The following is a 21,972-nucleotide window of genomic DNA, read 5'->3' on the forward strand; positions in this document are numbered from 1 at the left end:
TCATGTATTTCCTCCCACTTCAATCCTGCCATGCCCAAGTGGTGGGCTGCAGCCTTTACAATGATTTGGATCCTTTCTGTTTTGGATTTTACTTCTGCTGTCGCATTTATTACTCCTGCTATAAATATAACCAGGTTTTTCCTTTTCTTTCCATATACTCTTTTCTTTTTCTTTTATTGTCTCCATTATGCCCACATCTTGCTCCCTCCTGATCCTTCTTTCATTCATCTGTTTTGTAGGGTCAGCCTTCTTTGCTGCCTCTGCATAGGAGACCTTTTCCTTCACTCTTATGTTTTGTACTTCAGCTTCGCGTTTCATCACCTCACATCCCCAGTAAGCCACACTATGCTCTCCTCCACAATTACAGCACTTTGGTCTGACCCCCTCTCCACACTGACCATATTCATGGTCCCCACTACACCTTGCGCATTTCCTCGCCCCCTTGCACATTTTAGCTATATGCCCAAATTTCTGACATTTGAAGCATCTCATTGGTTTGGGTACATACTCTCTTACGCTATATCGCATGAATCCAAAATGGACCACTTTTGGAAGGGATTCTGTCTTGAATTCGACCAGGACTGACTCAGTTTCCTCTTTCTTTGCTCCTTTGGTCATTCTTTTGGCACTCATAATTAATTCACATCTCTTCCTGAGTTCCTGAACCAGTACACTCATATTAACTTTGAGAGAGATTCCATATATAACCCCTTTACACCCTGCCGTCCTCCGTTCTCCCATTCTCACTACTTTGATTATTTTCAACTTGAGCCTCACTGTTGCACCCTATTAGCATGTTTCCATCCTCCAGCACTCTTGCATACTTTACTTCCCCAACCTGGGCCCTGATTATTTTTGTCAGCTTCAATGGCTCTATCTTCTTTACTCCTCCTTCTCCTTCAAACCTCACCACTACATTTAACAAAATTTCCTTTTCTGGTTCCTTGTCTTCACTCTCCGATCCACCAGTATTGTTTTTCCTTCTTTTACGGCTGCTCTTCCTGGGACTACCCCGTGCTCCCACGGTTTCCCATTCCTTCTCAACACTTTCTTCGTCATCCTCTCTTCCACTGGCCTCCATACCACTAGACCCACTCTCCCCCATCATTTTGTAACAGCAGGGATTAGTGCCAGAGCACCGTTTACCGGACCTATACAGGCCGTCGGCCGATACCCTGATACAATATGCCCTCCGCGTCTGTGACTGCTTTCACTTCAGTCTATCTCCCTTCTTCTCCGACTCGCAACTCTCTCCCGCTGCCTGTGTCTCTGTCTCTCCACTTATTAGTTCAATGGTTTAGTGGTACTTTATTGTCACATGTTTATTGTTCAGCCTGAAGAAGGGGGCCGACCCGAAATGTCACCTATTCCTTTTTTGCCAGAGATGCTGCCTGTCCCGCTGAGTTACTCCAGCTTTTTGTGTCTATCTTCGGTTTAAACCAGCATCTGCAGTTCCTTCCAACACCCCACCCCTCGGCCAGCTAAGTAATAACCTTCCCATAGTAGTAACACTCCCTAAGTAATAACCTTCCCATAGTAGTAACACTCCCTAAGTAATAACCTTCCCATAGTAGTAACACTCCCTAAGTAATAACCTTCCCATAGTAATAACCTTTCCTAAGTAATAACCTTCCCATAGTAATAACCAAAGATTGGTAATAACCTTCCCATAGCGCCGCCCCGCGGCCGGCGGACTGTTACTCGTGCAATGCCTCCTCCCACTGAGACCGGAGGACCGTCCTCGGGCAGCGCCGCCTGCCGGCAGGAGGATCCATGGCCACATCCTGATCGGGCGGCTGTGAAGCGGACCCTGTGGGGTAAGCGGTGAGTGTGAGGAAGCGTATCGTTCGCTGCCAGGCGCGGCGAGCCTGCGTTAACAGAGTCGGGCTGCGTTGGTGGGGAGAGGCCGGCGTAGGTTGCCGCGGCCCGTGCGAAGGAGCGGGTGCACGGCTTTGCGGAGGGGGAGCGACCCGCCGGCCGGGGCCCGTGAATGGAGGAAGGTGACGCTGCAAACCGAGAGCAGGTGAATTGGGTTCCCTTCCCCCGCACACTCCTCCCTCCGTCCACCTGCTCCGGCCGGAGCAACAGAAACACCCTCGCTGCTCAGGCCAGTCTGTGGCCAGGCAGGTGGGAGCTCTCCCCGGGGAGGGTTGGGGTAGTCTTGGGGGAGTGAGGATCGGTGACTCAGGAGTGGAAGGTGTTAAATTTCGGTGGCAAGTTACAAAGACCAGGTTTGGGATTAAAGAGTGACCCCTCAATTCATTTAAACGATAGAAAGAGTTGGCAGTTTGTTACACCGGCCCAATTCCTCGCCCATTATCCATCGTACGGCAAGATCCTGGCTGAGCTTTTTGATCTCATCGCCACTTTCCTACAGTCGCCCAGTAACCCTTCAATTTCCCTTTAATATTTAAACAAGCGACGATCACGTTCACGTAATGACCAATATTCCACAGCCTTCTTGGGCGGATTTTTTTTTAATCACTATCCTCTGGGGAAATAAATGACATCTAATTTCTGTCCTATGGCTGATCCTTCATTTTGAAATAGTAATCTCCGTTTTTTGGCAGGGGGAAAAAAGATGTTATGCATCTACCCTATAAAGGGTCTCTCATTCTTCTGATCTCTAGAAAGTACAATGTATTTAATCACTCATCATAGCACAAACCTGCTACTCTGAATCAATATGTTTTGCTGTCCTCCTTCCAAAACCTCTGCCGTCCTCTTTCCAGAGCAAATTATATCTCGGAGAGTAGACCTGTACATAATGTTCCAGGTGTGGTCTCACCAGAGTCCTCTAACTCTAGCAAAACATTTCTGCTCTTGAACTCAACTACACTTTCAATAACAGACAATGTACTTAGTGCTTGTTGTTTGCTGTACTTGCGCGTTAGCCTCCTGTAATTAATATGTAAGGACACCACCAGCACTTTTCAAGCTTTCACCATTTAAGAGACTCGGACTCACATTTTTCCTTGTTCCATCTGCGCTGTCCTTACACTTTCACTTAACCTGTCAATGTCTTCTGAAGCCTTTCTGCATCTTTCTCATACCCATATCACTTATATTATCAGCAAAAAGGGTGGCACAATAGTAAAGCTGCTGCCTCACAGCTCAAGAGACCTGGGTTCGATCTTGACTATGGGTGCTGTTTGTGCAGAGTTTGTACATTCTCCCTGTGACTGCGAGGGGTTTCAAGGGCACTCCGGTTTCCTCTCACATTCCAAAGAAGTGCAAGTGTTCAGGTTAATTGGCTTCTGTAAATTGTCCCTGGTGTGTGGGACAGAACCTGTGTATGGGTGATTATTAGTCAGTGCGGACTTGGTAAGCCGAATGGCATGTTTCCCCACTGTAGCAAACTAAACTAAACTTGATTATGTGTAGGAAAGAACTAGATGCTTGTTTAAATCGAAGATAGACACAAAATGCTGGAGTAACTCAGCGGGACAGGCAGCATCTCTGGAGAGAAGTAATGTGTGACATTTCGGGTTGAGACACTTCTTCAGACTCATTTGAATATATTACACATGATCCCCTCATACGAATCGTTAAAGGAGATGGTGATCAGCATGGCCCCGAAACGAGGTGTGAATCTTTGGAATTCTCTACCCGGAGGGCTGAGTCATTCAAAACAGAAATATTAAGGAAATCAAGGGATGTGGAGATAGTTGAGATTACTCCCTGTGAACGTAGTCACAATGTTGGTAAATAGCAGAACAGGTTTGAAGGGCCAAATGTCTGACTCTGGCTGTTCCTTGTGTTCTTGTCAATTATGTATTATTGCTATTAGCTATGCTTGTAATTTCAGAAATGATTTTTCTGAAAATCTACTTCTTTGTGAAAGATTATTAAAAGTTTGGAATTAGCTTTTCCCAAAAAGCTGTTGATGTTTGGAACTGACATGAATTAAATATTTGTTAATTAAGAGTGTGAGGTTATTTGAAACCAATGCATGCTACAGAACCTATGATACATGGAGACACAAGAAACTGCAGATGCTGGAATCATGAGCAAAGCAGAAAGTTCTGGAGGAACTCGGTGGGTCAGGCAGCATCTGTGGAAGAAATAGATAGACGGCTCCCCACCTATCTTTTTCAGTTTTCTCTCCAATCAGTCTGAATATGGGTCCTGACCTGAAATGTCATCTGTCCATTTCCTCCTCAAATGCTCTCTTACCCTCTGAGTTACTCCAACATTTTGTTTTGTTGGAGTCAAAGTACATGTCAGGCAGGATCCAATGGAAGGATGGAGTATTTTCAAGGCACAGTCACGTTGGAGGGGCAGTCACAGTGGCGCAGCGGTAGAGTTGCTGCCTTACAGCAAAATGCTGCGCCAGAGACCCGTGTTCGATCCCGACTACGGCGCTGTCTGTACGGAGTTTGTACGTTCTCCCCGTGACCTGCGTGGGGTTTCTCTGAGATCTTTGGATTCCTCCCACATTCCAAAGTCATGCAGGTTTGTAGGTTAATTGGTTTGATAAAAATGTAAAAATTGTCCAACTTCCAGTGTAGTCCCTGGTGGACTCTTCGGAAGGTACAAGGTACAAGAAGCATTTAAAAGCAAAGATAAAAATTGAAGTGTTGCCTCAATTGAGAGCGGGTGCAGATTAGGAAACACGAGAGTGATGTATGATTGAAACTTAGTGCATGTTAATATGCGGGCAGTAGTTTTAGAAAAGCTTTAGGTCATGGAGGGGAGAAGATTGATGAGAAGTGTATTGGAATAAACAAATCAATGTTCTTGGTGACCTTTTATTTATGGAGGATATAATAGGATGTGCCAGCCAGGAAGGCTTAGGATTGATCAGATTTGAAGATATCAAAGGCATAGTTGAAGGTTTAAGGCTAAAGTTAAGCTGGTGAGCCAAGGTTGGGACAGAAAGGTGTCCTATGTGAATCTGATTCTGAAACTCATCTGCAGGTCCGATATGTCACAAGATATGTTCGGATTTGACCAATCCTAAGTATTGCTGACTGGCATATATCAATATATCCTCCATAAATATTATGTCATCTAGAATGTACTGTCTATTTCAATAGTCTCCTGGCCACTGTCTACCCTTCATGACCTTAAACGTACCTAAAACTCTGCTACCCCCATCCAATATGCAGAATTGTATGGTTCAGCAATTCGAGTGCCCAGGAACGAAGGAGATTACAAAAAGTGGTGAACACGGTCCATCATGGGTACTCAATTCATCATCGAAGGGATCTATAAGAGGTGCTGTCTCAAAAAAGCAGCCAGCAGCTTCAACGACCCACACCATCCTGGCAACACTCTCATTTTAATCCTGCCATTGGGAAGAAGCTAACGGAGTCTGTAAACTACAACATCCAAGTTCAGGAACAGCTTCTTCCCACCAACCATCAGTTGGTTACTATGAACTCCAACTAAACTGAACGACAAACTGAATGGGTTTCACTAGGGTCTTTGGGCTTTGTTTTTTTGCACTATAATTCCCTTGTGGGACATCTGACAATAAAACACTTGACTCTTGACTAGTTTCAATCTTCCTGAAGGAGGATGGAGTTGGTGTTTGTGACGGGCGTGGAATATAATGGATCCAGTTTTCCAACTTTTAGTTGGAGCAAATTTCTGCTCGTCCAGTTACGGATGTTGGAAAATAGTTTGACAATTTAGAAACCGTGGTAAAGGTGGTGGTGAGTTAGGGCTGAGAGTCTTCACACACATAGAGAAACTGATGTATTTTCCATGAAAGTTGTTGATGCTCTGCATAGAATCGCTCTGTGATCTGGACAACTTGTAGCAGGCATCATGAGGCACTCAAAAAATACCACAAAAGCCGTGTATGCCAATTCTCCAAATTCATCGGAAGAATAAATGAACCAACATCAGTGCCATCCCTCAGGACATTTGCTTCACGACTGAGGCCCTGGTTACCCTGAGCTGGCGTTGTTAGGCTTGCCCCATCATTCACTTGCCTGACACCAGTCTCCTGAAACAGACTTTCTGTTGTGAGCTTTATGATGGGATAAGTTTATTAGGGGGCCAAAGGAACAGATTCAGGCATGTGTTCAAATATCCAACAACCCCACTGACACTCCACAGACATACAGGTATGTAGGTTAATTGGCTTGGTGTATGTGTAAATTGTCTCTAGTGTGTTTAGGATAGTGTTAAAAAGTGCAGGGATCACTGGTGAGTGCGGACTCGCTTGGCTGACGGGGCTGTTTCTGCGCTGTATCTCTAAAGTAAACTAAAAACTAAACTAAGTAAATATCACCAGCCATCTGTCCTGGACGGATTGAGGAGATTTGGTATGTCGACAAAAACGCTATCAAACTTCTACAGTTGTACAGTAGGGAACATACTGACTAGTTGCATCACAGCTTGCTTCGACAACTCAAAACGCCCAGGAATGAAAGAGACTGCAGAGAATGCTGGAGTCTGCAGGCACTGACGTCCCCATCATCGTAAGGACCTACAGTGCCCTCCATAATGTTTGGGACAAAGGCCCATCATTTATTTATTTCCCTCTGTACTCCACAATTTGAGATTTGTAATAGAAAAAATCACATGTGGTTAAAGTGCACATTGTCAGATTTTATTATAGGCCATTTTTTATACATTTGGTTTCACCACGTCGAAATTACAGCAGGGCTTATACATAGTCCCCCTATTTCAGGGCACCATGATGTTTGGGACACAAAAATGTCATGTAAATGAAAGTAGTCATGTTTAGTATTTTGTTGCGTATCCTTTGCAAGCAATGACTGCTTGAAGTCTGCGATTCATGGTCATCACCAGTTGCTGGGTGGCTTCTCTGGTGATGCTCTGCCAGGTCTGTATTGCAGCCATCTTTAGCTTATGGTTATTTTGAGGGCTAGTACCCTTCAGTTTTCTCTTCAGCATACAAAAGGAATGCTCAATTGGGTTCAGATTGGGTGATTGACTTGGCCACTCAAGAAATGACCATTTTTTAGCTTTGAAAAACTCTTTTGTTGCTCTAGCAATATGTTTGGGATCATTGTCTTGCTGTAGAATGAACCGCCGGCCAATGAGTTTTGAGGCATTTGTTTGAACTTGAGCAGATAGGATGTGTCTATAATTCATTATGCTACTACCATCAGCAGTTGTATCATTAATGAAGATAAGTGAGCCGGTACCATACATGCCCAGGCCATAACACCTCCACCCCCATGTTTCACAGACGAGGTGGTATGCTTTGGATCTTGGGCATTTCCTTCTCTCCTCCATACTTTGCCTTTGCCATCACTCTGATATAAGTTAATCTTCATCTTATCTGTCCACAAGACCTTTTTCCAGAACTGTGGTTGTCTTTTACGTACTTCTTGGCAAACTGTAACCTGGCCATCCTATTTTTGAGGCTAACCAGTGGTTTGCAGCTTGCAGTGTAGCCGCTGTATTTCTGTTCATGAAGTCTTCTGCGGACAGTGGTCATTGGTCAGTGGTCAATCCACCTGACTCCTGAAGAGTGTTACTGATCTGTTGGACAGGTGTTTATGGATTTTTTTTTATTATAGAGAGAATTCTTCTGTCATCAGCTGTGGAGGTCTTTCTCGGTCTGCCAGTCCCTTTGCGATTAGTAAGCTCACCAGTGCTCTCTTTCTTCTTAATGATGTTCCAAACAGGATTTTGGTAAGCCTAAGGTTTGGCTGATGTTTCTAACAGTTTTATTCTGGTTTCTCAGTCTCATAATGGCTTCTTTGACTTTCATGGGCACAACTTTGGTCCTCGTGTTGATAAACAGCAATAAAAGTTTCCAAAGGTGGTGAAAAGACTAGGTGCTGAGAGCTCTCTTGTACCTGCATTAAGGAGGCAATTAAACACACCTGAGCAATTACAAACGCCTGTGAAGCCATGTGTCCCAAACATTATGGTGCCCTGAAATGGGGGTAACTGTATAAACACAGCTGTAATTTCTACATGGTGAAACCAAAATGTATAAAAATGGCCTTTAATAAAATCTGACAATGTGCACTTTAACCACATGCGATTTTTCTTTTCTCTATTGCAAATTTCAAATAGTGGCAAATAAATAAATGATGGGTCTTTGGCCCAAACATTATGGAGGGCACTATTGGAGGCACTGCGTGAAAAAGGCAGCCAATCATCAAAGACCCACACCACCTTTGCTACGTTCTAATTTTGCTACTACAGACGTGAAGAAGGTACCAGAGTCTGAAAACTAATCACCCTGTTGAAGACCAGCTTCTTTTCAGCAACCATACAATCATACAAACTATACACATCAGAAAAGCACTGGAACGATTCTGAACACAAGGATTATCTCATGTACACAAACTCCTGTTCAAAAAACAGACCCTCCAAGTGGAAACAAGAGCGAACATGGGGAGAAGAGAAACATTGAGCAGCAAGACATGACACTACATAACAATAATCTCAGCAAATATGATCTTGTATGAATTGTGTGTTTGATTGAACCATGGAATTTGGTTATGGCACTATTATGGTTACCATAATATTAATTTGTTGCATTTGTATATTATATATCTATATATTACTAAAAAGTCTGATCTTGACCACTTCCTGTTGTATTGTATATTGATTTTAGAAAAAACGCTGCCACTTACGGCTGTGATTTTGGCCATCTTACTCGGAGTCCCCCTCCGCTGCGCAGGACAAGAGGATTTGTCTCATTGATGAAAAATAAGAGTCATTAGTGTTTTAAAAATGTTGAGATTCTCTCTCCTGAAGGCCAGGCCCCTTCTGGAGGGACTATAAAACCCAGAAGTGTTGAGTGCCTCAGTCAGTCTCTGCAAGATGGGGGAGCGAGAGGGTCACGTCTCTCAGTCTGAGCTGTGAATAACACTGAACACTTGTCTACTAAACTGTGAGTGGTTTACTGACCTGTCAGTGCCCTTAATGTGGTTTGAAAATATAGTTTGGAAATGCTAAAGCTGTGTTGCCTTTGATTTGGAAATGGTAAAGCTGTGTTGCCTTTGGTTTGGAAATGCTAAAGCTGTGTTGCCTTTGGTTTGGAAATGCTAAAGCTGCCTTGCCTTTGGTTTGGAAATGCTAAAGCTGCCTTGCTTTGGTTTGAAATGCTAAAGCTGCCTTGCCTTTGGTTTGGAAATGCTAAAGCTGCCTTGTCTTTGGTTTGGAAATGCTAAAGCTGCCTTGCCTAATTAAACTTGCCTTGCCTAAATAAAGTTGCCTTGCCTTCTATATAATTAAAAGTCTAATCTTGACCACTTCCTGTTTGCGCTTTATATTGATTTTAGAAAAAACGGTACCATGTACGGCTGTGATTTTTGGCCATCTTAATCAGTCCCCCTCCGCTCATCAGGTGCCGAGGATTTTTCCCATAGATGAAAAATATAAAAGCTCAGTCTCTGCAAGATGGAGGAGGGAGAGGTCACAATTCGCTGTCTTTAGTGGCCTTGCACCCTGCTTGAAATGGTATGAAACTGCACTTGAATTTGCTGGCCTTGCACCCTGCTTGAATTGGAATTTCAAGGCATAGCCGCGAGTCAACTGCCAGCCCACCAGCTGTGAGTGAGTGAGCTGCCAGCACGACAGGCTTGAGTGACTGAGCCGCCAGCCCAAGTATCCATTTGGCCCACAATGTCCATACTAGCCCTCTGGAAACCAGTCCCTTAAGCTCACAACATCCATACTAGCGCTCCAGAAAGCCCACCCCCACCCCCCACTGACAACCAATATAGGAATTGGTGGAGAGGTGGAATATTGCGTTGGGGGACCAGCCTTCCCGTGTGATGCTGGGACCCAACGGGTCCCACTTCGTCTAGTATTACCTATATGTTATTGTGTTTACTGGCCTAATAAGTTGCAGCAAGTAATAATTTAATTGTTCTGCTGTTGGTACATATGACAATTAAACACTCTTGACTCTTCGTCATTTGCAAATTAGTCTTACTTGGATTGTGTTGTAGAGTCATAAAGTAATGCAGTGTGGAAACAGGCCCTTCAGCCCAACTTGCCCACACCGGCTAACATGTCTTAGCTACAATAGTCCCACCTTGGTCCATATCCCTCCAAACATGTCCTTCCATGTACCTGTCTAACTGTTTCTTAAACGTTGGGATAGTCCCAGCCTCAATTACCTCCTCTGGCAGCTTGTTCCGTACACCCACCACCCTTTGCTTTTGAGATTCCTCCATCTGCACCCTTTTGTCTTCTCCACTAAATGTTTTCAGCCACGGTTACTACTTTCATCTTTCCCTCAGCTGATTCATCTGTGCATCAACCTCTCCTCACCTGAATCCACCTAACACTTGCTTACACTTGTCTCACTCCTTCCCCTCGCCTCTCTCTACAGCTATCTCCCCTGTACATCATCAGTCTGAAAAAGGGTCACAAAGTGTGGAAGCAACTCAGCAGGACAGGCAGCGCCTCTGGAGAACATGGATAGGTGGTGTTTCGGGTCCAGACCCTTCTTCAGACTCGATAGGTCACCTATCCATGCTCCAACCCGAAATGTCACCGATCCCTGTTCTCCAGAGATGCCGCCTGGCTCGCTGAGTCACTCCAGTACTTTGTGTCCCATCTTCTAAACTAGCATCTGCAGTTCCCTATTTCTACAGTCTGAAGAAAGGTCCTGACCTGAAGCATTGTCTGCCCGATTCCTTCCACTTATACTCCCTAAACCACTGAGTTCCTCCAGCACTTTATTTTTAATCTTATGGACCAACTTTTAACTACAGTTAATAAGTAGAGCAAGAGTCTCATCTCTTACTACTGCAAATTTTCTAAGTGAATTTAGTTTGCGATGAAGTTCTCAAAGATGTTGGCATAAACTACTTCAACCACATGATATTAATATTAAATGGATGGATTATATTTATCACAGGTGGGCCCTTAAACAATGATAAATTATAGGTGGTAAAGACAGACCCATTTAGATTAAAAGTAGTCTATATATTGGCAAGAAGCAATTGCATGGAACTTTATAACACAGAAGCAGTCATTTTGGTCATTTTAAGCCTGCTCATATCTTCATCTCACCCAATCAAGATATCCTTCATTTCCACATACTCCATTTACCCAGATCTGAATATAACATCTTCCACTTAAAAGCATTCAAATTAATGCAGAAAAAAAACAAATTTGCAGAATGCATTAGTATTGACATGGGAATTTTTATTAAAAAATAATTGTTTTATGTTGTTTTTTTATTTTGTTTTGTGAACCTCAGTGTTTTATTCAGTAGTCCAGTTACTTTTATTCCAGAGCTCGTTGTTACTCGTTGTGAGCCGAGATAATCATTTCTGTGACTGACTGCATTTTTTCTCATGAGTTAACTGGGAGTGCAAATTCTACTCTTTTTAGGCTAAGAGCCAGAAAGTTGGGGATTGGTATGTCAGGCTGGAGATGAGCATGTAATTCAGACAGTAATGGGATTGCTGTGTTGTAAAAGGTGCTTTTGTCCATTTCCTGAATTGGGTGTACTTTATGAAAAAGAACAATGAACCTCTTCTCAGCTCCCCACTAAAGTTTATCACCAGCAGCATCACTGAAAGCAGAGTAGGTGGTGATTATTTTAATCTCTTTCTCAAAAGTTAAGTTTTAGAAATTGATTTTCAAACTCAAAATGGAAAGTTTGAATTTTTAAGCACCAGCTGTTTTTCTATGCTATAACGTTTTCATAGAAACATAGAAAATAGGTGCAGGAGTAGGCCAGGCCCTTCGAGCCTGCACCGCCATTCAATATGATCATGGCTGATAATCCAACCCAGTATCCTGTACCTGCCTTCTCTCCATACCTCCTGATCCATTTAGCCACAAGGGCCACATCTAACTCCCTCTTAGCCAATGAACTGGCCTCAACTACCTTTTGTGGCAGAGAATTCCAGCGATTCACAACCATCATTTTTTTAAGCATCATCCCCCTATTCTGCAGTTATGTCCTATTGTTCATGACTCTCCCAGTTTTCTAACGGGCATGGTGACGGGATTAGAGTTTAAGATTAGGGAAATTCTGTTCTGTTGTATAAGATGTTGGCAGTGCCACACCTGGAATACTGTGCACAGTTTTATTCCCCTTACCTAAAAGAGAACATAGTAACATTCGAGGCTGTCCAAAGGAGATTCACCAGGCTGATTTCGGTGATGAGAGGGTTGTCCTATCAAGACACGCCAGACAGTTTTGGTCTGCGTTTACTGGAGTTTTGCAATATGAGGTTAAATCTTAGTTAAATATACAAAATCCCAAGAGTGTTTGACAGGGATATTGGGATGTTTTCACTGGGAGATTCATGAACAATAGGACATAACTGCAGAATAGGGGGATGATGTTTAAACATTTTATGGTTGTGAACTCAGCTATACGGAGGGTTAGCAGCTTCTTCCTCTCTCTCCAGTCGTCACCACCCTATTCTTGGTTGGACTCCTATCAAGTTGTAGAAACATCTCAAGGATAATCAATGGAAACAGGATGAACCTAAGCTCAATTTTGAGTGTCATAGCAAAGGGTCTGAATACTTATGTAAATGTGATATTTCAGTTATTTTTAATTATTTTGCAAACATTTCTAAACGGCTGTTTTTGCTTCTACATTCTGGGGTATTAAAACTGTCAATACCTCAAAATAATTAGTATATGATATCTGACGTCGCAACTCCAATGCCTTCATTCCTTAGCTTCCATGATCATCTCCCCAATTAAAATGGTGATCTTTAATGCGACCTACTATCTTCTGAGTCACCCTTAATATACCAGTATGTAATATAACACCAGGATGCATTACTGGTGGAGACATGTTTGTCATTTATATAACACTGTTGCAGTACTGGTAGGAACATGATTATCGTTTATATGACACTGAAACCGTCTTGGTGTGGACATGCTTGCAATTTTTATAATTGTGTTATAGTATTGGTGGGGACGAGTTTGTTAAGTGTACAATACTAGGGTACAGTGCTGGTGGGGACAGGTTTGTCATTTTTATAACACTTGGATGCTGTATGGTAGGTATTTATATAACCTTGGGGTGCAGAACTGGTGGGGAAAGATCTGTTATTTATATAACACGGGTGCAGTAAATGTGGGGGTAGGCTTGTCTTTTATATAATACTGTCTTTATCGTACTAGTAGGGACAGATGTGTTGGTGTATAACTGGGGTACAAGGGCAAGGAGCAGGTATGTCTCCACATTGGTATCAAGATATGCTTGGGGGTTAATCAAAGTTTTCATCTTTACCAAACATTTTTGTTTCTATTACTTTTGAGATCTGTGACTTTCTGTGGTCAGTCCTTTTGGAATTGGATGATGACGTGAATAGCTTTGAATTTAAATAACTTATAAATTAATCGTTTTTATGAGTACTATCAGCTGTTTCAAGCAATTTAAATATAATCTGGTATGTCAAGAAAAACAGTCTTCTAGCAGGTCTGTCAACATTCAAAAAAATGTTTAGGTGGGGCTCATATCCTTAAACAAACAGTTTGTTCAAAAGGAAAACTATTTATCCATTCACTTAGACACTAAGATGTAGTCAGCTAAAGCAAGTTCGTACTCAGTAAGTGTCATTGAATTCTTCAATAAATAGTAAAGATAGAGGTGATGTGGTGCATGTGGTGCATGTGGTAGCTTGAGATCAGGAAGGAGGATTGAAATGGTTGCAATCTAGAGAGAATGGCAATTGCAGAATGCAGGTGTTCCCCAATAAGCCAACGCCAAGGTGCGGTGGGGGAGGGCCACAGTCTAGGGTCCTTCCGCTGCTGGACATAGGGGGCACGGTGTGGTGGAGACGCCCCTCAAATTAAATTAAGGGAAGGTATCCCACGCCAGGGGGCCACATGAGTGGCACGGGTGGGGGACATTATTTGTGGAAGTGAAAATGTCAAATGGAATTTTCGCACTGTAAACACTGTATATATTTATTACTTAGACATGGGGCCACAGAGTGGCACGGGTGGGGGACTGTTTGGTGAAATTTGAAAAATGTAAAAAATTGTACTGAAAAAGCTTGTATAGTCTCCGAAAATGTCGGATGAATTTGTTTGTTTGAATGGTTCAGGAATTGTATATATTTATCAATGAATAAAGTCTATTTTGAAAAAAAAAATAAAAATGTGGTAGCTTGAGATCAGGAAGGAGGATTGAAATGGTTGCAATCTAGAGAGAATGGCAATTGCAGAGTGCAGGTGTTCCCCAATATAGTCGCTTAGTCTACCTTTGGTCTTGCTGATTCGGGGAGACCACATTGAGAGAAACAAAGGTAATAGATGAGGTTTAGGAGGTACATGTGATCCTTTGCCTGAATTGAAGGCTGTTTAGTCCACTGGATGGTGATGAGGGGGAGGTAGGCACAAGTTATTTTTTCCATTCCAAGCTCTGACCTGCCTGTGGTAGGCCTTCTTTAGTGCCTAGGTGAGGTCAAATGCAAACTAGAAGAACAACATCCTGTATCGTGCCTAGATAGTCTAGAACCCACTGGTATGAACAGTGAATTTTCCAATCTCAGTTAACCTGCACTCCTTGTACTCTTTTCTCTTTCCTCTGACCCATGTTCTCCCTTCCGCTACCTTGTTTAATCTGCTCATCATGCCTCCTGACACTAGTTCCGTTTAGCTAGCAGGTCTTCTTTACAAATCGTTATCTGGCATCTGCTGCCTCTTGTGTCTCCAGTCATCAGCTTCCAGCATCTGTCTCTACCTGCCCCCTCTCCCTTTTCTCTTCTTATTTGTCTCAACCTATCACTACCTATCACTGTCTCCCAAATGAAGCCCTCCCCATTCCCCATTTGGCTCCATCTGCCCAATATCTCCCACCTCACCTGGTTTCCACTTGATACCTGCTCATCTGCTTCACCCCACCTTGCCTTTCACCATTTTATACTGGTCATACTCAACACTTTCAGTCCTGATGCATGGTCTTGATTTTAAACGTTGACTATCTCTGGAGGAGACCCAGGCCAGAAAGGTCAGTATAGTAATGGGAAGACACAAAGGAACATTTCTCCCCTTTTCTTCTAGCTTCCCCCCCCAATTGGCCTGCAGAGGATCCTGACCCGAAGTGTCACCTATCCATGTTCTCTAGAGATGCTGCCTTTTCTTTAGCATTGACTAGTGTTAGACACGTTTCCACAGGCTCCTCCTGTAGCTCTCTGGTGCCTCACCAACGTGCGGGAGCTGATGCTTTTCATGTCAACTATCTGGTTGACCCCTTCCCAAATAATTAACATTGAAACCAAATTAACATCCTTCCCACCACTCTGATTGAGAAACTTATTTAGCACAAATTAGACAAAAAGTGCCGGTATCTGCCTTAATAAACATATACCGTATGTCACTTAGTCAGAAGACAAACTAATGATCTTTTAGAGATGCTGGTACGTTGTACTGGCGTGCAACATCACAAAAAAGGCCCTGTCTTGAGACGGTAGCAAAGTATCTCATCCGTTTCCTCAGGTTTGCACTGTATGACTTTCTGTACTGGATCCTCCTACTTTAGTTTCTGCTTGTAAGTAGGGAGAAGAAGCATAGGCTGTTGATCAGATTTTCCTACGTGTAGTCAGGGGATGGAGTGGGTAGGTGTCTTTGATAGCTGGGTAGCAATGGCCAAAGGTGTTTGGGCCTCTGGTGGGACATGGGACGTTAATATTTTGGGTTTCACATTCTTAAGGTTGGCCTGATTAAAGTCCTTGGCTATTATGAATAAGTCCACTGGCTACATAATTTCAAGGGTATTGGTAGCAGTGTGCATTTCAACGAGTGCATGAGCATCAGCATGGGATACTGTCAGGATAGCCAAATGGGGCAGCGCCTCACCGTTAGATATTCCAGTTTGGGGAGTAGGGGCTTGCCAGGACCGCCACTTCTTAGTACCACGAGGAGTTGATTAAGAAGCAGATTATTTTGCCCCAAACTTTGCATGTGGATGCTACACGGTTTATCAGGTGAAGTGAGTAGCCCTCGCATTATATGGTACAGGCAGGTGAAGCAGGGGTGAGCCATGCCACAGCAGTCTCTCAGCTCCCTAAGGTAGGTGGGTCTGGCTTTAAGTTCATTCGGCTTGTTTTCAATAGAATATGATATATGAAAGGGTCCGGATAAATAAACCTTATTAACTGTTCTAAAATTGAAAATCCTGAAACTTACAGCTGGTATTGATTCTATGTTTAGGTTCCTCACAACAGAAACACCAAGCAATGGATCGTCACCCAGCGTAAGTTTCCATTATTGCAACAGGAGGTAACACCGGATGACATTTCAGTATGCCAATGTATGCAAACTTGTTACCTGGCCTTCACAGTGCTGCATTCCAATTTGAGATTAGGTTGCAAGGGCAGATTTAGTTACCGTCTTTTATAAGTATCTGCATCTAAAGTTCACTGACACAGAGGTACATGAAAATGGTTGAATAGGATTGGCTTTCATTTATTGCCTCCTCTCAGCTACCCAGTAGAGATAGGGGAGACTTCCATAAAATTGAATGGGGCCTGAATCTTGCCAATATTCATTCATGAATAAAATGATTGTACTATCTATGAGCTTTGCTTACGGCTTTGAGTCAGCTCCATAATCTAAATATCAATCTTCATAAATTCACCTTAATGCCTCACTTCCCTTGCATTTCAGCCAGTAGGCTGATGGACAAATGCATTCTCTACTGAACCATAGAGCGGTACTGTATGGAAACAGGAATTTTTTTAGTCAGCGGGTGGTGAATCTGTGGAATTCATTGCCACAGAAGGCTGTGGAGGCCGTCAATAGATATTTTAAAGGCAGGGACAGATAGATTCTTGAGTACGGGTGTCAGGTGTTATGGGGAGAAGGCAAGAGATTGCGGTTGGAGGGAAAGATAGATCAGCCATGATTGAATGGCAGAGTAGATGTGATGGGCCGAACAGCCTAATTTTGCTCGTACCGCTTATGAACATGAACCAATCAGCAACGATTGCAATTGGATGCATGAATTGCATGTTTTTTGTTTTTACTAGCCTGTCAAAACAAGTGCAGTGTGTTTTTGATGTATTGAATCGTCACCGGGAGGAGATTGATTAGCTTCTGACCTCTTACCATCCACAACAACTGATATTCCCTTGTGAAAGATAAGGATTTATTGCACCTCTGTTAAATGAATTTTCACATAGGAAGGATTCTTTAGAAACATAATCTCTTTGTTAACCAGGACATTCACCAATCTCCACACCACACTTGATAGTATTTGTCTGTGAGGGAATCAATACTTAGGATTTACTGAAGCAACAATGACTGGTTGTTATTGTCACAGATATTCTGGTGAGATGTTTAACCGGTATGTTCATGAGGCTGACAAGTCGGTGGTGAGCCAGATGCAGAAGAAGTACTGGAAGACAAAGCAGGCACTCATCAAAGCAACGGGAAAGAAAGAAGATGAGCATGTGGTGGCTTCTGATGCAGATTTGGATGCAAAGCTAGAGGTAGGTGTCCAAATCCGATCATCCACATTCTTGGATTGATTAAAATGTGATGGCATGATGGTCAATGCCAACAAAGCTTTGACATAACACTGACCTGATTGTGTTGTGTGAGCAATGACTGTAGACACTATATTAAGAGGTGAAAAGAAATGCTGCCCTGCACTGAATGAAGAAAATGCTGGGGTGGGGAGCGGAGGTGAGGGAGGGAGAGAGGGATGGTGGTGGTGGTTGGCGGTGGTGTCTGCAAACAATATCAATAGGAGAATGGAGGTTAGGGGCTGGGCATTTCAGTCTTGCAATAATAAAGTTATTTCCCTCCCGCAAGATTTTCAAAAGTATAAAGGTATTTTTAATAACTACGTTTATTTTTATTATTACAAGCTGACAATACTAAAAGCTGTATGTTACAATGTTTAATAGATTAATATTACATAAGTGTCAAAAAAGCAGTTACAGTCACCTATAGTCCTGCAGCAGCCAGCAAATCCATTCTGCTGGTCTCTCAAGTCATTAGTTGTGCGTTTGTAAACTGGTGGCAATCTGTGTTGGGCAAAGCCATTTTACACTAATATTGTAGTTCTGCTCTAACACTTGTTTCCATAATGCTAATATGATCGATTAATTAGGAAATGCTATTTGTAATACATAAGTCTAATTGGTTGTAACAAGATTTTGATTGGGAATTAGAGAACATCTTAAAGGTTATTTGGAAATTGACAAGCAGGAAAAAGCCCACGTGCTACACTGTTTTTAAGTGACAATGGTGTCTGATTACTTTGGGGGAAATTATGTCATGCTAGTCAGTTTCCAAATTACTTTTTAAGTTGTTTTCTCAATCTCATTATAACCAATTAGACCAGTGTAATACAAATAGGATTCCTTAATTCATCGATCTTCATGTTTTATCCAATTAGTGTTATGGCAGCATGTGTTAAAGCAAAGCTACTTGTGCAATATTGTGGCAAACTGGCTTTGCCTTACACATGTCGCTACCAGTTTACATTAGCTTGACTTATGACAGGCCATGTGTTTGAATAACCAGTAGAGTGAATTTGCCTGAAGCTGAAGGCTGCTTGCCACTATTCTTGACGCTAGCTAGAATTTTGGCACAACGAACCCATTCTACTTAACACGTTGATATTTATTTTGCAAATCCTATTGTGAGACACTATCTGTGCCAGTAGCAGTGTCGTTTTTTAAATCATCAATAACATTTAAAACCTTATCTGCAATAAAATGTTTTAAAATAACATCATATTAGGTGAATTGGGCTAAATTTGTTAATACCAGCTTAATTATTAAGAATTTTAGAATTTTAAATTTGAAAAAGCTCTCCAGACTATCTATTGCTGTGGGATGACTCACCTCTGTAGGAATCATCACTATTTAACCATATAACCATATAACAATTACAGCACGGAAACAGGCCATCTCGGCCCTACAAGTCCGTGCCGAACAAATTTTGTTTCCCCTTAGTCCCACCTGCCTGCACTCATACCATAACCCTCCATTCCCTTCTCATCCATATGCCTATCCAATTTATTTTTAAATGATACCAATGAACCTGCCTCCACCACTTCCACTGGAAGCTCATTCCACACCGCTACCACTCTCTGAGTAAAGAAGTTCCCCCTCATATTGCCCTTAAACTTCTGTCCCTTAATTCTGAAGTCATGTCCTCTTGTTTGAATCTTCCCTATTCTCAAAGGGAAAAGCTTGTCCACATCAACTCTGTCTATCCCTCTCATCATTTTAAAGACATCTATCAAGTCCCCCCTTAACCTTCTGCGCTCCAGAGAATAAAGACCTAACTTATTCAACCTATCTCTGTAAGAATAAGGAGTAAACCATTTAGAACGGAGATGAGGCAGAGAATTCCACAGACTCACTTTTTCTCACAGAGCGTGGTGAGTCTGTGGAATTCTCTGCCTCAGAGGGCGGTGGAGGCAGGTTCTCTGGATGCTTTCAAGAGAGAGCTAGATAGGGCTCTTAAAAATAGCGGAGTCAGGGGATATGGGGAGAAGGCAGGAACGGGGTACTGATTGGGGATGATCAGCCATGATCACATTGAATGGCGGTGCTGGCTCGAAGGGCCAAAAGGCCTACTCCTGCACCTATTGTCTAATGTATGGGAACAGTTTGTGGCTGCACTTCCAACTTGCGAACAGTTACTTTTGCTTCCCAGCATAGCCTGCCTAATCCTGACTCTAGATTTCTGCTGCAGTAGATCTCATTAACACTACAGATTAATGTAAATTTATTATCCAAATATTTCAACCCCAGTACTTCCATCTTTCTGTGTTTGTTTTTAATTTATTCCAAATGATAAAATCATTTTCATTTAAATAATTTAGCTCCAGGGCTAAAATAACTCCAATCTTTGATTGTGCTGTCAGAAATAAGAACAGTAGAGTTTTTATTTTTGGGTTTCTGGTTTGTTTTCTGTTAACCTTGTGTTAACATACCTCTATTGTACATATTGCTATTACTTTTCTGAGTTTTCCTGTGTCTCCTCATTCAGAATCTACGAAAGGTGATGGAACATCAAAATAGCTTGCACTGCTATTTTAATAAAATCCCAGGCAATCTCTGTAACTTTATTCCGTATTCCCAAATCCTTTACGTTTGATCATCAGACATTTATACATCTCTATATTAAGAATATTTCAAAGCTTCTAATTCTTCTGCACTTTGAGAAAAAGAGTTCCAAATACTCATGATAACTCAGAAAAAAATGTGAACTCTAACTCTAAATGTTGTTGCTCTAAAAATAACATTTTGGCAGTAACCCCATATTTACATTCTCCCACAAGAAGAATCATTCTCTTCACATTCAAGTATGAGCCCCATTTGGAGTTATTAATGTAATGACGGCTTGCTGTGTTGTCAGGACTCATTGATTTTTTTTTTTAGACCATTTGCAAGGATATCCTACTGAAGATTTCATGGTTCTGGAATATGACAGATTGATTGCTGAATGAAGCCAACTTCTGTGGGTTGAAGTACTGAGGTACTCAACATTATTCCACAGAGAATAGCCCTTGCCCTAATTAGCAGCAAACAAATAATTATATGACTTCTGTAGCTTGTTAAGTTCCCAGATTTAGCAAATTCACATACTGGAAGATTTATGAATGTCAGGGACTTTACAACCACGTTTTACCATTAGAAGTATTTCTTGAAAGAGCTGAAGCATGTCTTTCTGGTGGCATGGAGCCATATTTGTACTTTAATGTGCAATTGTTAGATTTCTGAATTGTTTTAAAGAGAAGGTCCAGATGACTTTGTTGTTTGTGAAGTTAAATGTTCAATCAGAGGGTGGACTCGTACACTGCAGTGGATTCTAAACAATTTCTACAAAATCTCTCCTTGTGATCTGTGAAGGAGATTGCCAATTAATGATCAACTGTGTTGCAGGCTTGCACTGACTACATCAGTTTAGGTTTACAAGTCAGTTATAATTGGTTAACATAGAATTTTAGTGGATAGGTTGGATTCAAAAAGGTTGCCAGCTATTGCTGACCTGGCTTCCCTTATGTATTGATTTCTCAATTCCAATGTAATTATTTCAGATTTATCGTACAATACAGACATCCTGCATGGAACTTCTGAAAGTGATTGAGAAATATCTGCAGAGACTTAACTGTAAGTATGCGCATCTTTCCCTCCCATAGGGTTCACAACTGGCTGCAAGAATTGGTCAGATGTATACTTATTGGCAAACAGATAATTGCAAGGTAGTCAAAAAAGAAGACAAATTTGCACTACATTGTGCCACATGAGTTGGGAAGTCCAGAATCATGCTGAACCATGGTGACCACATGTTTGGGTTTCAATTTTTTGTTCCACTATATTGGTTGGTCTCAATTAGGACAGGCCCATCTGGTACGCTTGAGAACATAAACAAGCCATATGACCTCTTGAAGGTAGACAGAAATGCTGGGGAAACTCAGCGGGTGAGGCAGCATCTATGGAGCGAAGGAAATGGGCAACATTTCAGGCCGAAACTTGTCCTGGGCATTCCTCACTCTGTCCAGCCTGTTTAGAGCATAGTGTTTCAATGAGATCATTGCCAATATTCCAAAATCCAAGGAATTTGACTTAATTTTGCTCAGTTTTTTCTCTCAGGATAATCCCCTCATTACATGCCAACTGCTCCATTTTTGGATGCTTTTATTTTAGCCACTCACTTATCCATACCTGTAATAAATCACTATTATTCATGTGTCAGAGCATTGAATACAAGAGCAGGAAGGTTATGTTCCAACCATAAAACATTGGTTAGATTTCATCTGGAGGACTGTGTGCAGTTCTGGTCGCCACACTATAGGGAAAGTGCGATAGTGCTGGAGAGAGTGCAGAGGAGATTCACCAGGATATTGCCTGCTATTAAACATTTCAGTTATGTGGAGAGGCTAGGTCTGTTCTCCCTACTGCAAAATAAATAAAAAGGGGACTGACTGAGGTATAAAAAATTCTGAGAGCAAAAGATAGTATAGGTTATAGGAAGCTTTCCTCATGTCAATGGTAGATGAAACTAGAGAGCACAGATTTGTGATAAGGGGTAAGTGATTTAAAGAGAGCCAAGGGGGACCTATTT

The 21,972-nt window shown here is 42.1% G+C and overlaps 1 protein-coding gene across 4 annotated transcripts in view; it reads left to right on the top strand.

The window, feature by feature from the left end:
• The first annotated feature begins 1,749 nt into the window (after positions 1 to 1,749).
• The window catches only part of LOC129698873 (islet cell autoantigen 1-like protein), a 68,429-nt gene continuing 48,206 nt past the window's right edge, over positions 1,750 to 21,972 (top strand). Inside the window, exons 1-4 of one of the 4 annotated variants that reach the window (XM_055638236.1) lie at positions 1,750 to 1,817; positions 16,093 to 16,135; positions 17,204 to 17,372; positions 20,945 to 21,017. In XM_055638236.1, coding sequence (XP_055494211.1) covers positions 16,119 to 16,135; positions 17,204 to 17,372; positions 20,945 to 21,017 — 259 coding nt within the window. In that variant the 5' untranslated portion in view covers positions 1,750 to 1,817; positions 16,093 to 16,118. The other 3 variants (XM_055638235.1, XM_055638237.1, XM_055638234.1) reach the window with 3 other exon arrangements.

The sequence above is a fragment of the Leucoraja erinacea genome, chromosome 7, assembly GCF_028641065.1.
Source record: "Leucoraja erinacea ecotype New England chromosome 7, Leri_hhj_1, whole genome shotgun sequence".
In the NCBI taxonomy this organism is placed as follows: Eukaryota; Metazoa; Chordata; class Chondrichthyes; order Rajiformes; family Rajidae; genus Leucoraja; species Leucoraja erinaceus.